Below are 13460 nucleotides of genomic sequence, written 5' to 3'. Positions count from 1 at the left end.
CTCACCGCCCTGTCTCCCTGCTCGCTGCCACCTGCGTAGGAACTGAACCCTTTCCTGTGAAGCTCTGCTGGTAGGGACGCCCCCACCCTGTGTTGGTGAGCCAGTGCGTTTAACCAAAGCTGCTTACAGGGGCATGGGGCACTTGGCAGTGGCTACACTACTGCAGAAAATGTCTCCTCCGCCCCACCCTAGCAGATTAATAGCCTATGTGGGCTGGCTCTCATGAGGGCCTCACCCCTACCCCTTCCTTGACAGAATGTCGACAGGTCCAATCGAGTGCAGGTGTCAGGGTTGCTGAGAGGTTGAGGGTGTGACACCGTGTCAAGGCCAGCAGACAGCATTCTAAAGCAGTCCACCTTTTCTCTGTTCTTCCTGTCCCCTCTCCCCCTTCCCTCTCTCCCTCATGCCTATTCCTTTCCCCGCTTTTAGGAAGGTGGTTTAGGGGCTCTTCCTGCTTGCTTCTTCAGGGGCTTCCCAGAGCGATGCTGTCCTGCTCTATGAAGCCTCAAGGAGCACCGGGCAGGGAATACAGAAGGACTGTGGGATGGCTCATTGACCCCACTCTGGGCAGGCGTTCTGTCTGGTTCTGGCACCTGCCTCAAGCGACGTTGACTGATATTAAATGTGAGCTTCAACACAAATGCCATTTTACCCCACTGCTGTGGCCAGAGAGCTGTCCCAGACAGCTCACTGCCCCCACCCCCACCCCCAGCAGGGCCTCCTTATCTAGACTATCGACCCACTGGCCAGGGCAGGCAACCTGGCTGGTACACCAAGGACCGCTATGAACTTACCAGGGAGTTTCCATCATAGAGCACAATCTCGCCTGTGGTCTGGCTTCCAGGATAGGCCAGGTAAGAATTGGAATGGTTGATAGAGAGGGCACATAGACCTGGCAGAAAACAAACAGAATGAGAAAAGAACTTGGCTAGAAAGGGTGCCTGAAAACTGTGTGTCTAGAGTGCCACCTGCTGGTGAGGGGAGGAACATCTTTGAGTACCCTTCCCGGCGGATTATTCTAATGGTTTCTTATTGTCACCCAAACAGAGTGTCATGGAACTGAATGGCGGGTGTGTGTGTGTGGGGGAGGTGGCACAAAAAGTTGGCTACGGAAAATGTTTCTGGAGGCACAATTGGCAATGATTAATTAGACGTGAAGTGTGTGAGGAATTTGAGGTGTTTCTGCAGCACCGGCCAGTTTGCATCTCAGATCCTCGCGGCAGCCTTGGTTTTGAACACACAACTGCACTGTGTTTGCTATCACACCACACTCCGCCAAAATAGCCCCCAGCCCTCTGAGCATCTTCACTCAGACGCGTGGCTACTGTATGCTGAGAATTGCAGTTTGTTTGTTTTTTCTGTATGCAAGCTTTCATGCTCTTATAGAAAAGTAACAGTTACTACAAAACAGAACAGTCCTTGGAATGTTGGCATCAAATGGGCATTGCGTGACATTGTCTTGGGTTGGAACTGTTGATTTTTGAAGTTGCTCTCTGGGTTGCCGATCTGAATTTCATTTAAAAATGGTTAAATGAGCCAGGCAGTGGTGGCACATGCCTCTAATCCCAACATTTGGGAGGCAGACACAGGCAGAATTCTGAGTTCAAGGCCAGCCTGGTCTAGAGATCGAGTTCCAGGACAGCCAGCTTCTGTCACTTTGTGTTATGTATTTATATGAAGTAGTGCTTTATTTTATAAAATAAAAATATTGATCAAATCTGAAAATCGTTCAAGATGATCTATGTCCTACAGGAGCACATTTAGCTGAGATTTAATTGCTCATGTGAAAAGAAACAGGCCCGTTCATGTCATTACAGGGGAAACTTTATCGTCTTCAACAAATGGAGAGATTATACCCAGGAATTGGTGAACTGATGAACTAATGCTCTGTGAACTCCAGCTTCCCATAAAACAAATTTATAATCTATTTATCAGCAAAGGTTTGATATGCATACCTTTTAAATATGGACATTTGCTTGGAGTCATGTAAAAATTTCTTGGACCAAAAAGGGGTTGCTAGTGGGTAAAATTTAGGAAAACCCTGTTCTGAACAAAGGATTTGAGTCTAGAAAATTCACAGGAGACTTGCTGACTTGACACTGTTGGTGACCCTCCACTGCTAAGCAATCAGAACTCAGAGTTCAAAGGGTATTCTTGTTCACATTTTCCACCCCAGGGCACTGGAACAGTGGCCACCTCTCTTCCAATCCCAGTTACCATCTAGAACCCTGTGAGAGTTTACTCTTGACTGAAACAGGACTTCCTGGTGGGAAAGGTCAGTATGCTCTAGCCTTTTCTGAGCGTGATTAAGTGCAGCTAGCTAGGAACTTCAAGATGGACGAGAAAGGCACATGACCTTGTTTCTCATCTCATCGTCTGCTCTGATAAGGGAGACCGGAGCCTCCAGGGGCAGAAGCTCACTGGAGGTCTGCCTCTTGGCTGAGTCAGCTAGCCTGGCCTTTGAAAGAAACTTTGCAATGGGATATGTTGGATGGAGATGCTTCAGCATCTTCTGGAACTGTAGGAAGCCAATCAAACTAAGGAAGTGACATGAACCATTTTTATTAGAAGGATAGTCTGGGAAGGGTTTGTCTCTGCAGCACTGAAAAGAGGCTTTTTCACAATGGTGACCAAGATGAATAGTCATACATGATAGGAACTCCAGAGCCAAGGCATTACCGGAAAACCATCTTTAGGAAGATTATAAAAAAAAATGAAGGTTTCAACATTAAAAAAGAAGATGATTATATGAGAGATAGCTTTTTAAATATTAAAATAATGCTGGCCAGCATTGTTGCAAACTGGTATATTCAGTGGGTTCTTATAAAAGGCATTTGTAAAGCTTTAGACCTAGGCTAAAAGGCTCCTTACCAATCCTGAAGGGGAGGAGATCAGAGAGGAGGAAAAAAATCAAACATTATGACTTGAAACTAGGTCCTGCTTCCTGCTCTGGCCTTCCTGAGTGTACAGCCAAGCTTTTGTCCTTATCTCTTGCTACACAGAGCTCTAAGAGAAGGCTGTCTGGGCACCCTTAACTGCAGGGGCCAGCCCCGTTGTGAGCTCTGACCTGTAAGAGCTCACTTGGGGCCCTTGGCACCGTGAAAGGCCACAGGAACCTTCCCAGCTCTGCTCTGTGAACTCCAGCTTCCCATCTGTAATCCAAATGTAACTTCAAGGGCAGCTGGGGAGACAGAGGCGCTCCGGCCCTGAGAAATGGAAGAGGGAAACGAGATTATACGGGCGTGGGTGGGCGCCATTAGGGGAGGTGGTAGGATGGAGGCTGAGATGCCAAGGGTAGAAGACCTTGCTGACCAAACGGAAGACTGGTGATCTTTCAGGTCAGGGGTGCCCATGAGAGTTGCTGAGTACATGGGATTGAAAAACAAAACAAAACAAAACAAAAAACCAAAAACTAAAAAACAAAAAACCCAGTTTCAAAATCATAATGGCGGGGTGGGGGTGGGGCCTGGACAGAATGCTTCCTTTATGAGCTGAAGGGCCTGGATTCAGAGCCTAAGATCCATGACAAACAAACAAACATCCAAACAAATGAACCACAAAGAAACAACTGGCATAGCTCCGCCTATCTGTAACCCAAGCATTGTGGAGTGCAGACACAGACCTTTTAGCCAATAGACTATCTCCAGTTTCAGTGAAGGAAAATAAGGCAAAAAGTGATAGAGCAAGACATCTGACATTGTCTTCTGACCTACACACACCACACACACACACACTGCAATGATGAGTGAGTAGTAACTTCAAAATTACCAGGATAACTACAATTTAAAAAGACAGCTAGGGGCTAGGGAGGTGGCTTAGCAGTTAAGAGCACTGGCTGCTCTTCTAGAGGACCCAGGTTTGATTCCCAGTGCTCACATCAACTCACACTGCTTCTAACTCCAGTTCCAGGGGAATCCAGTGCCGCCTTCTGGCCTCCGCTGGTGCCAGGCATACGGGGTGCAGAGACACACATGCAGGCCAAACACCGGTGCACACAAAACCAGCTTTTTGAGGAAGCTAAGTGCTGATGGGGAGGTGGCACAGGGATTTGAACTGGGGCAGTGTGTTGGCGAGCAGCCTGGGGGTTTCTCAGAAGTTAAACACAGTCACCACGTCACCTGGGAATTCTGCTCTCATGCACCAGAAAGAAGTAAAAGCAATGTCCACGCAAAAGCTTACATAGAATGGTTCCACCAACAATATCCGTTACCATCAAAAACTGCAAATAGAGGAAGGGGGAGATGGGGTTATTTAATTAAAACTAAGGATCTGTGGAAACCCACAGCTGTGTAAATTAGTTCAGACATTTTTCTTAAAGGAGGAGTTTAAACATAGCTACCCTGCAGGATGGATGATGCATTGCCAAGAAGATGTGGGTTGTTAAGTGAAAATCTCGGTGTGGGCCACCTCCCTGTGAGTAATTGAGCAGGGAGGCCCCTGAGGCGCCCCCAAACAACACAGGCTCCTGGTTGCTCACCTTAACTAGATGGTAAGATCTATTACTGATGACTCAACACACATTGGTTGCAGGATGTGGAGAAATAAAGCTGGAACTGACCTGGAAACTTCCTCTTAGCCTTTTTAGTGCCAGAAGGAATTATGCAGGCCTCTACAGGAGAAAAGCCATCAGTAGTATTACCCAGTGGAAAATTCTGCATGTTATAATACCAACCTGCCAGACAAGATGGGACCATCAGTGCAATAGTGGTACAAAGGTTATAGGGGTAGCCAATAGCTTTTGGATTGAATTGAAGGCCCACTCTATAAGAGAGAATTTATGTCTGGTATTGTAAACCTGGTCAAAAAACAGGCCCTAGAAAGAATGTTTTACTGTGCTCTTGCTGAATAAATGTGGTGTCCAACTGCCTTCTAAGTATGTATGTTCATACATACTTAGTGCTGCCTTTAGCCTCAGCCGTAAAAGCTTCTTTCTGCAGTGATCATCATACAAGGCAGACTCATAAGTGAGCAGAGTGCTGAGAATAAGTGACTACTGAGTACTCAGCCCAAACTGGAGCATCTATAAGATCCTTCCTCTACCCCAAGGCTCAGAGAATGACAAAAGAAGGGACAGAATGAATGTAAGAATGAGGAGGAGTGCTGTAAAATGATGTCTGCTGGACATGACATGACCATTGTACTCATGAACTCATCACAGCTGTGATTACCTTCACACAAGATCAAGCCAGCACTAGCAATCAACATTCTCATGGGCAGCACCAATGGATACAGTAGGCTATAGAAGAAGAAGGAGAAGCAGGAGGAGGAGGAGAAGGAGAAGGAGAAGGAGGAGAAGGAGGAGAAGGAGGAGAAGGAGGAGAAGGAGAAGGAGGAGAAGAAGGAGAGGAGGAGGAGGAAGAAAAAGGAAAAGAGGAAGAAGAAGGAAAAGAAGAAGAAGAAGAAGAAGGAGAAGGAGAAGGAGAAGGAGAAGGAGAAGGAGAAGGAGAAGGAGAAGGAGAAGGAGAAGGAGAAGGAGAAGGAGAAGGAGAAACACAAAGCAAGGATTGGGAGATGAAACTGCTAAAGAATGAAAAAAGAAAGATATTCTATTTTTTAAAAGGTGGAAACGACCTTTGTGAGCCAACTAATGGGTGGATAAATAGAACATGCCAAATCTGTCTAACAGGATCTAACTTGACAATAAGAAGGAATGGGGCATGATCCACGCTACACTATAGATGAGCCCGAAAGCGGTAAGTAGCAGACGGCAGTCACAAAGACCATGTGAAATGGCCACCTCAGGCAAACTTACAGGGACAGAAAGCAGATCAGGGGTGACCCAGAGCTAGGCAGTAAGAGGTGACAGCTAAGAGGTGACAGCTAAGAGGTGACAGCTAAGAGGTGTAGGCTGTCTCCGGGGGAAGGGTGATGAAAACATTCTAAAATTAAATGCGGGGCTGGTGAGAGCGGCTGTGGGTCAAGGTGCTTGGTGCCAAGCCTGCCCGCCTGAGCTAGGTCCCTGGACCTGTACGATAGAAGAAGAGAAGTGACTCCTGAAAGTTGTCCTCTGGCCTCCACATGTATGTACGAGCAGATGTGATAAGATACACAGAAACACACAATAAAACCTTTAAAATAAATTGTGACAATAGCTCTATCCTTCTGTGAACACGCGAAAGCCTGTTGTGCACTTAATTAATTTATTTATTTTACATATGAGTGTGTGTGTGTGTCTATCATGTGTGCACAGGTGCCTAAAGAAGCTAGCAGAGGGCACTGGATTCCCTGGAGCTGGAGTTATGGGCAGTTGTTAGTTACCAGAAGTGGGGTTGGGAACCGAATTCGGGGTCCTTCAGAAGAACAGAAGTGCTGTTAACTGCTGAGCCATCTGTCCAGTCACAAACTATGCTCTTTAAATGAGTGGATTCTATGAGATGTGGATTACATATCAACACAGCTTTGGGGGTGTGTGGTAGAAATAATTTTAATTACTGTGTGTTAATTATACAGTGATTATGACCATCTCCTGCAAAGATGTAACATTCTAATTACCTCCACCTCAATCTTGTCTTTTTTTACCCTTCTCTCTCTTTTTTCTTCTTCTTTTTGTTTGTTTTGTTGTTTTGGTTTTTCAAGACAGGGTTTCTCCGTGTAGCCTTGGCTGTCCTGGAACTCACTCTGTAGACTAGGCTGGCCTCGAACCCAGAGATCTGCCTGCCTCTGCCTACTGAGTGCTGTGCTAGGATTAAAGGTCTGTGCCAATGCCGACCAAACATTTTCTATTACCCTCCTTTCCCTTCTCCCTCTCTCTTTTATTCTTCCTCCCTTCCAGGGAAGTACAGAATTTCAGGAAGTTTTGGGAGACAGGGACAGGCTGAGGATCCAGTTCCCCAACAGACACCTACCCTGTACCACTTGGCTCTTTCAGCCTTCTTTCCCATCAAAATGAAAGGGACTCCTACGCTGGAGTTCTCTAAGGGGCCAGACCTTCATTTACCCACTTCTCCCCCAACCCTTTTGAAACCATGGAGAGCATCCTTGTGGCTGAGAAAGCTAGGAGGCCTGAAGCAGAAGCCTTTGGCCAAACTCTTGCAGCTGTCCTTTGGAATTTTAGGTCAAGATAAGTATCCCAGGGAGGACCTATCCCAGGCTTGAACACTTTGACTTTGAACTTTCTGTCACACTCAGTGGAGAATTAGATGACACCGGATTCTGACAAGAAAGGAACAAAGGATAATGACAAGGACAGGTGTGCTATGACATATAACCCCTCATTAGGCAGCTTTGTTTCTGGGCTTGCACTCGGCCACCCCATGTGACTCCTAAACAGACCTGCGCAGACTTAATGAGAGCCCCAGCGATGCTTAACTGATGTTCCTCTGTGTTCACCCCCCGTGTACCCCCTGTCCCCTCCACCGCCCACTCCCATCCAAGTCTCAGAACAGTTCCAACCAACTGCAAGAATGTATTTTCTGACTCATAAAGCACCCCAGGAAGCAGGAAGACCTGCTCAGGCGTAGCCGTGACCATGCCCCAGCCTTCTGTTTCTGTCACTGGTACCACACAAAGTCATTTTTTTTAGAAACAAAGCAGGCCCTTTCTTTGATTTTATTTCCTAGTATAAAAGTACTGGGTTGCAAAGCCCAGAAGATACAGAGAGGGGAAAAAGGAAGGACAAAAATAAAATGGCAGCCAAATTTGAAACTCAAGGCTTTTCTCTCCTTTCAGCACTTGAGCATGTAGCCTTTAAGCCATAGGCATGAGGTTTAAAAGTTTTTTCCTCTTATTTACTTATTGGGGGTGCAGGGGAGACCCACATGTGCCATGATATGCCTGTGGGGGTCAGAAGAGAACGTGAGGGAGTCAGTCCTCTCTTTTGGTTATGTGGGGACCCGGGGATACAGTTCATGCCCTCAGGCTTAGCAGCACGTGGCTTTACCTGCTGCGCCATCTCACTGGCCCAAGCATGGGGTTTCCACGAGGCTTCTGGCCTTGTTTATACTTGACACATTTTTGTCAATAGCTGTTATTGTGCTGAGATTGTTTGTCTATAATTCTCCCACATCTGGAAGAGACGGGCCTGTTACTACCTCAAGGATGACCAGCACTGCATGGCCAGCATTGTACGGACGTCCCTTGATCCTTCTCCTCTGGCTTTAGTATCTGCAGCACCAAATGCCCATCTTTAGGCAGTTCGGTGGGAACTGGTTTATAACGCATAGTTGACTGTGCCTCAGAGGACGCTTTCCTGGGCCAGAGGATGCAGCTCAGAGGAACAGTGTGTGCGGAGCATGGATGAGGCCCTGGGTTCCAGCCCCAGCCCCAGCCCCGTCCATGCAAAATGCTTTTCAAGTTCCAGAAACAGAGAGTCAAGAACTCTTGAGTGTGCTGTGGCGTGGTGGTACACACCTGTCAGTTCAGCGCTCAGGAGGCTGAGGCAGGACGAGTGCAAGTTTAAAGCTAGCCCAGGAGAACAAGACCTCATCTCAAAAGAATCAGAAGACAAGAAAAGAGAGAGAATCGACCCCATGGGGGATTGTTTATGTCCCTCGTGTTTCCATCTGCAGAAAGAGGATATGCTGGGCAGCGACCCTCAACTCCCTTCTGTGAGCACAGAGCTGTGTGATCCAGAACATTCCCTGTCAGTCTGAGGCTGTCAGTCTGCGACCGGCCATCCCATCCAGCCATTCTATGACTAGCAGGGTTTTCACAGAGATTTCCCCCCTTCGCTGAGCAGGGCACAGACTTCTGTCTGGCAGCAATGAACTCTCAGCGCAGTCTGTTCAGCTCCAGACTCTTTGAAGGAAACAGCCTGCAGTCTTTGACACACAGGAATGAGCACAGCACGGACAGAGAGAGAAGGAAGGAGCTTTAGAGTCACCTTAGACACTGAGCGCCAAACAAGAAGGGAATCCACATAACCAGTGACCCTCGGCTGCTGGACGGAAACATTCAGAATGTGGGTGGTGAAGCCCGTGTAAAAGGCATTCTGTTTTCCCTGTGTACCCAGGAAGGCTTTTTAAAGCCAGGAGGCAGTGTTCCCCCAGAAAACAAAATGAAGAGGGTGTACGAGGAGACTCTGGGCATCCAAGGAGTTCTGCTCTTCCTCCTCTGATGCTTACTGAGAGAAACTGATGTGTTGTCCCAAGAGGGGCTGCCCTCTGGGCTGAAGGAGGACCAGAGTGAGGCTGGCTGATCCGATAAACACAGAATGGACCTCGGCTTATTTACACATGACATCAGTCTCCCCTGACTCCTCAACACGGCTCCACAAGTCAGAAGCCATCACCCCACTACACTGCCAGGAAAAGGCAGTTCAGTTGAGACTACTTTGGGCTCTTGTTCTAAAAGGACACCAGGCAGTTACATGGATGCACTGTGGTTAATTTTGTCCCCTGCCCTTTAAGGCAAATTAACCAACACATCTCTGAATCCTGTTGTAATGTTTATCTGAATCCAAGAAAATGTTTTTCATGTTTTTCTGCAGGGGAGCAGAAAGCAGGGTCCCAGTTATGTAGCTCTACCTATCCTGGAACTCATTATATAGCCCAGGCTGGCCTCCAACTCATAGGTAATCCTCCTGCCTCAGCCTCCTGGAAGCTAGAATTATGGATGTGCACCTCTCCTGTCTCTAACTTTTCTTGAGACAAAAGTGACTCTGTTTTGTCAGAGGTCAGGAATGCACACTTGTAATCCCAGCATTTAAGGGGCAACAGGTGAGTGTTTGAGGCTAACCTGGGCTACACAGGTTATCTGGGCTAACCTGTCTCAACAAACAAAACAAGACTCACTCGCTCTCATCAAGAGCCCAAGTAGCCTGTTGCTTTTAATTTATTTTCTCTTTGTTTTTACCCCATTGTAAGAATTAGGCAAACAATGAGTTTTCCAGGCTGCAGAGAAGCAAGGACAGTCATATATTGCCACTTAGTGACACTAAGTCAGAATAGAGCTTTTTAATTAAACATTAATCTTTTCATTAAAATAGTTTTAGATTAAAATATTTTTAGATTAAGATATTTTTATGTGTATGAATGTTTTGCCTGCATATATGTATGCGTACCATGTATGTGTGTATGCATGCATATATGTATGTGCACCTTATATATTTGTATGTGCCTGATACCTGGAGATCTCAGAAGAGGGTGCGTCTGATCCTGTGGAACTGGAATTACAGTCGTGAGCCACCATGTGGGGAACAAGGGCTCTGTTAACTAGCCCCATGGCTTATAAATATTAACCTGGCTGTTGGATACACAGACCGCTCTTCGGGAATGACTCGCCACAGCATGATGAAGAGATTCATTCTTGCCTGCTTTCAGCTCAATGAGTTCATAAGATGCCAATCATCTGTGATGTCATCCTATCCAAACTCTTCCGATCTTAAGTGCCAGAGACTTCATACAATGTTAAATTCCAAGACTTTAACCGAATTCAATTTTCTAGTCTATCACCCGAGTTGAAAAATGTATTTTTAAAAATCATATAACAAAACACCTCCTTTGCAGTTCATGTGATCTGGCTAACTAACCAGGCAGACATACCAAGTCCAAACTTGCTTGTAATTATCACACCTACTCTGTAATGAACAGCCACAGAAAAGCATTAGGGGTAAACACCTTTCAACATCGGATGCGTAGACTCTCCCACGTCTATCTGACATGCCCCGGCCCATTTGCCTACATGGGTCCCATAAGAAGGGCGCCCAGCAAGGCTGCACAGCCTTCCTGCAGGGACCACAGCTTTTCATAAACCGTATTTGTCACCATTCAAATGCATCTTCAGTTCCAAAACCATGGAGACCCCCAAAGCATACCCTGGGCTCGGGTGAAATGCCGCTTGGGAATGGAAGCACCTTTGCTTTGGGGAGGGGAGGGGCTCGGCTCGGTTCTGTTGCTGGCGCTCACCTGTTGGGTTTGAGGGGATATCCAGGAGGGTCTTCAACAGCTTCATATCCTTAATGTTGTGGATATAGATGGACTCTTCCAGGCAGACCAGCAGCCTCTGTAATCAGACAGAGCCGTCAGCCTCCCCCACAGAGCCTGGGAAAAGGGACCCGCCACATCCTGGCTCGTCTCTCCTGAGTCCTAACTTAATTCCATCCATGCTTAAAGGAGGAGGAATGTTGATGGAGCCTTTTGAAGGTTATGCTTGTGAGTGTAACCAGACACAGCCCACTTGAGCAGATGCTTAAAATGTAAGATCCTACATTTTACTTAGCGATTTCTCCCTCCCTCTCTTCTGTTCTTTCTCTTTCCCTCTCCTTAGAACAAGATGGTCCAGGGAACCTCTTCTGTTCTATTCCCACATTCAGTGCTGGCGACTGAGCTCTCCCTCTTACACAAATGCAGGCTTTATGCTCTCTGCATTGCAACATCTTAGATTTTTATCCCCTTCTCTACATAAAGGCTGAGCATCCCTAATTCAAATACTCCAAAGTGTCCCAGTGAAGTTTGAGCAATGGTGCTCAGAGTCCTAGATTTTTTCAGATCTGGCAAGTTCTGTGTAAATATTTCAAGATACGAAAAGCTGAAATCTGGTTCCCAGGATTTGGCACCCTTAGCTTGACATGACCCCCCCCCCCTTTCCCCTCACACCTTTCTCTGGATCCACCTCTCTAGACCTCACTCCCAACAGTCCACAGCCCTCAAGAAGGTATCCCTCTCCAGGCCTCTATTCCCACTTCTAAGGTCTGGACACTCCTCTCACAGGGCTTCCATCCCACTCCTGTCAGACCGCTCTCTTCCTCTTCAGCTGAAAGCATGTTGGGCTCAGAGCCTCTTCCCAGTGTGGTACCCTATATTCAAAGGAGTGTAATGAGGATGAAGCACAGCGTGAGGTGTGGGGTGTTAGGAGGGTGCTTGCTGCAATCGCTCCTTCTATGCCGAAGTGGCTGCCTCTGGGCCTGTGTGGCCTGATTCAGCTTCCCCGAGGTCAGCACTGCTCAGCGAGGAAGAGCATCGGAGCCCCCACCCCCACCCCCAAGGACCAGTCAGACTTCCTGGAGCCTGATTTGGAGCATCTTTAAACAAAGACCCAAGAGATGACTGTGGAACACTCAAGTTTATGAGGCTTTGCTTTGGGCTCAGACACTTGGAGTTCAAGGTCCATGGGGTGGGGTGTCGGGGAGATAACTAAACATTATCAAAATGCTGCAGACCCTTCTTCAGGAAAGCCTGGCCTGTTTTCCCAAAAGGGGAAACTCTCTACTGATAAGCAACTGCCCTGCCACTAAGCTACATCCCCAGCCCTCTTTTTTATTTTGTATTTTTAAAAAAGATTTATTTATTAATTATACAGTATTCTGCCTGCATGTGTGCCTACATGCCAGAAGAGGGCACCAGATCACATCATAGATGGTTATGAGCCACCATGTGGTTGCTGGGAATTGAATTTAGGACCTTGGGAAGAGCAGCCAGTGCTCTTAACCTCTGAGCCATCACCAGCCCCCTATTTTGTATTCTGACATAGGGTTTCCCTAAGTTGGGGCCTTGAACTCACTCTGTAGCCCAGGAATGTTTTGAACTCACATTCCTGCTGCCTCAGATGCCCAAGTAGTTAAGACGACAGGGCTGAGACACCTTCCCTTTACCCCTAACCTCATCTCCAGGCACTCTTCTCTATTTTAATTAAAGCACTCTGGCCATGGTGCGAAAACTGTGTATGAGAAGTAAATAAAATTCTAACAAGATCTCTAAGTTGGGATCAGTGAGATAGCTCAGTGGGAAGGGGACTTGTTCAAATGTGAGGACCTGGGTTTGATCCTTGGAACCCACATAAATGTGGAAGGAGGACACCAACTCCACACACAAAGTTGTCTTCTGATCCTCACATGTTTCCTGTGGCACAGGCACAACGTCCCCTATCACACACAGACACATACACACACACACACACACGCACACACGCACACACAAACTTTCAAACTAAAAAAAAAAAAAAAAAAAAAAAGAGGGCTCGGCAGTTAAGAGCACTTGTAACTCTTGCAGAGGACCTGGCTTCCGTTCCCGGCACCCACACGGCACACAACTCCAGTTCCAGGGGATCTTATGCCTCTTCTGTCCACCCTGGGCACTGCACGAGTGTGGTGCACATACATAAATGTGGGGGGAACACCCATACACAGAAAACGTTTTTTTTTAAAAAAACAAAACAAAACAAAACAAAACTCACCAAAAGATACTTATATCTGCAGTCAGTCACCTGACCTCTTGCCAGCCACACCACAGGTTATTTTTGTCTTTCTGTGTTTGTTTCTTTTCTGAGTTTCTAAAAGCCCCTGGTCCCCTTCCAGTGCTGGACCCAGTACTCAGGAGAGAGAGGCCCTGACCGGCGCTTCCTGTAGGAACGCCATCTCCTTTAGTTTGACCTGGTTAGCATCCTTACAGTGCTGTCAGCAATGTGGGCCATTCATCTGGACCCTATTGAGCCACCACCATGCTAGCCAGAGACAAGAATGAAAAGGGAGAGATTAGGAAATGCAGGAAGGGAACGAGGAGGTTCTTGTCCTGAGCTGACTGAGA

At 47.0% G+C, this 13460-nt stretch overlaps 1 protein-coding gene across 1 annotated transcript in view; it reads right to left on the bottom strand.

The window, feature by feature from the left end:
• Positions 1–13460, bottom strand: part of Wipi1 (WD repeat domain, phosphoinositide interacting 1) — a 37927-nt gene that overhangs the window by 11666 nt on the left and 12801 nt on the right. The window contains exons 4-5 of the mRNA XM_021655730.2: positions 10845–10941; positions 795–892 (exon numbers count right to left, since the gene is read on the bottom strand). Of these exons, the coding sequence (XP_021511405.1) occupies positions 795–892; positions 10845–10941 (195 nt within the window). The remainder of the gene's footprint in view (positions 1–794; positions 893–10844; positions 10942–13460) is intronic.

The sequence above is a fragment of the Meriones unguiculatus genome, chromosome 7 (genome assembly GCF_030254825.1).
Source record: "Meriones unguiculatus strain TT.TT164.6M chromosome 7, Bangor_MerUng_6.1, whole genome shotgun sequence".
In the NCBI taxonomy this organism is placed as follows: domain Eukaryota; kingdom Metazoa; phylum Chordata; class Mammalia; order Rodentia; family Muridae; genus Meriones; species Meriones unguiculatus.
This window is presented reverse-complemented; position numbering and strand designations above follow the sequence as displayed.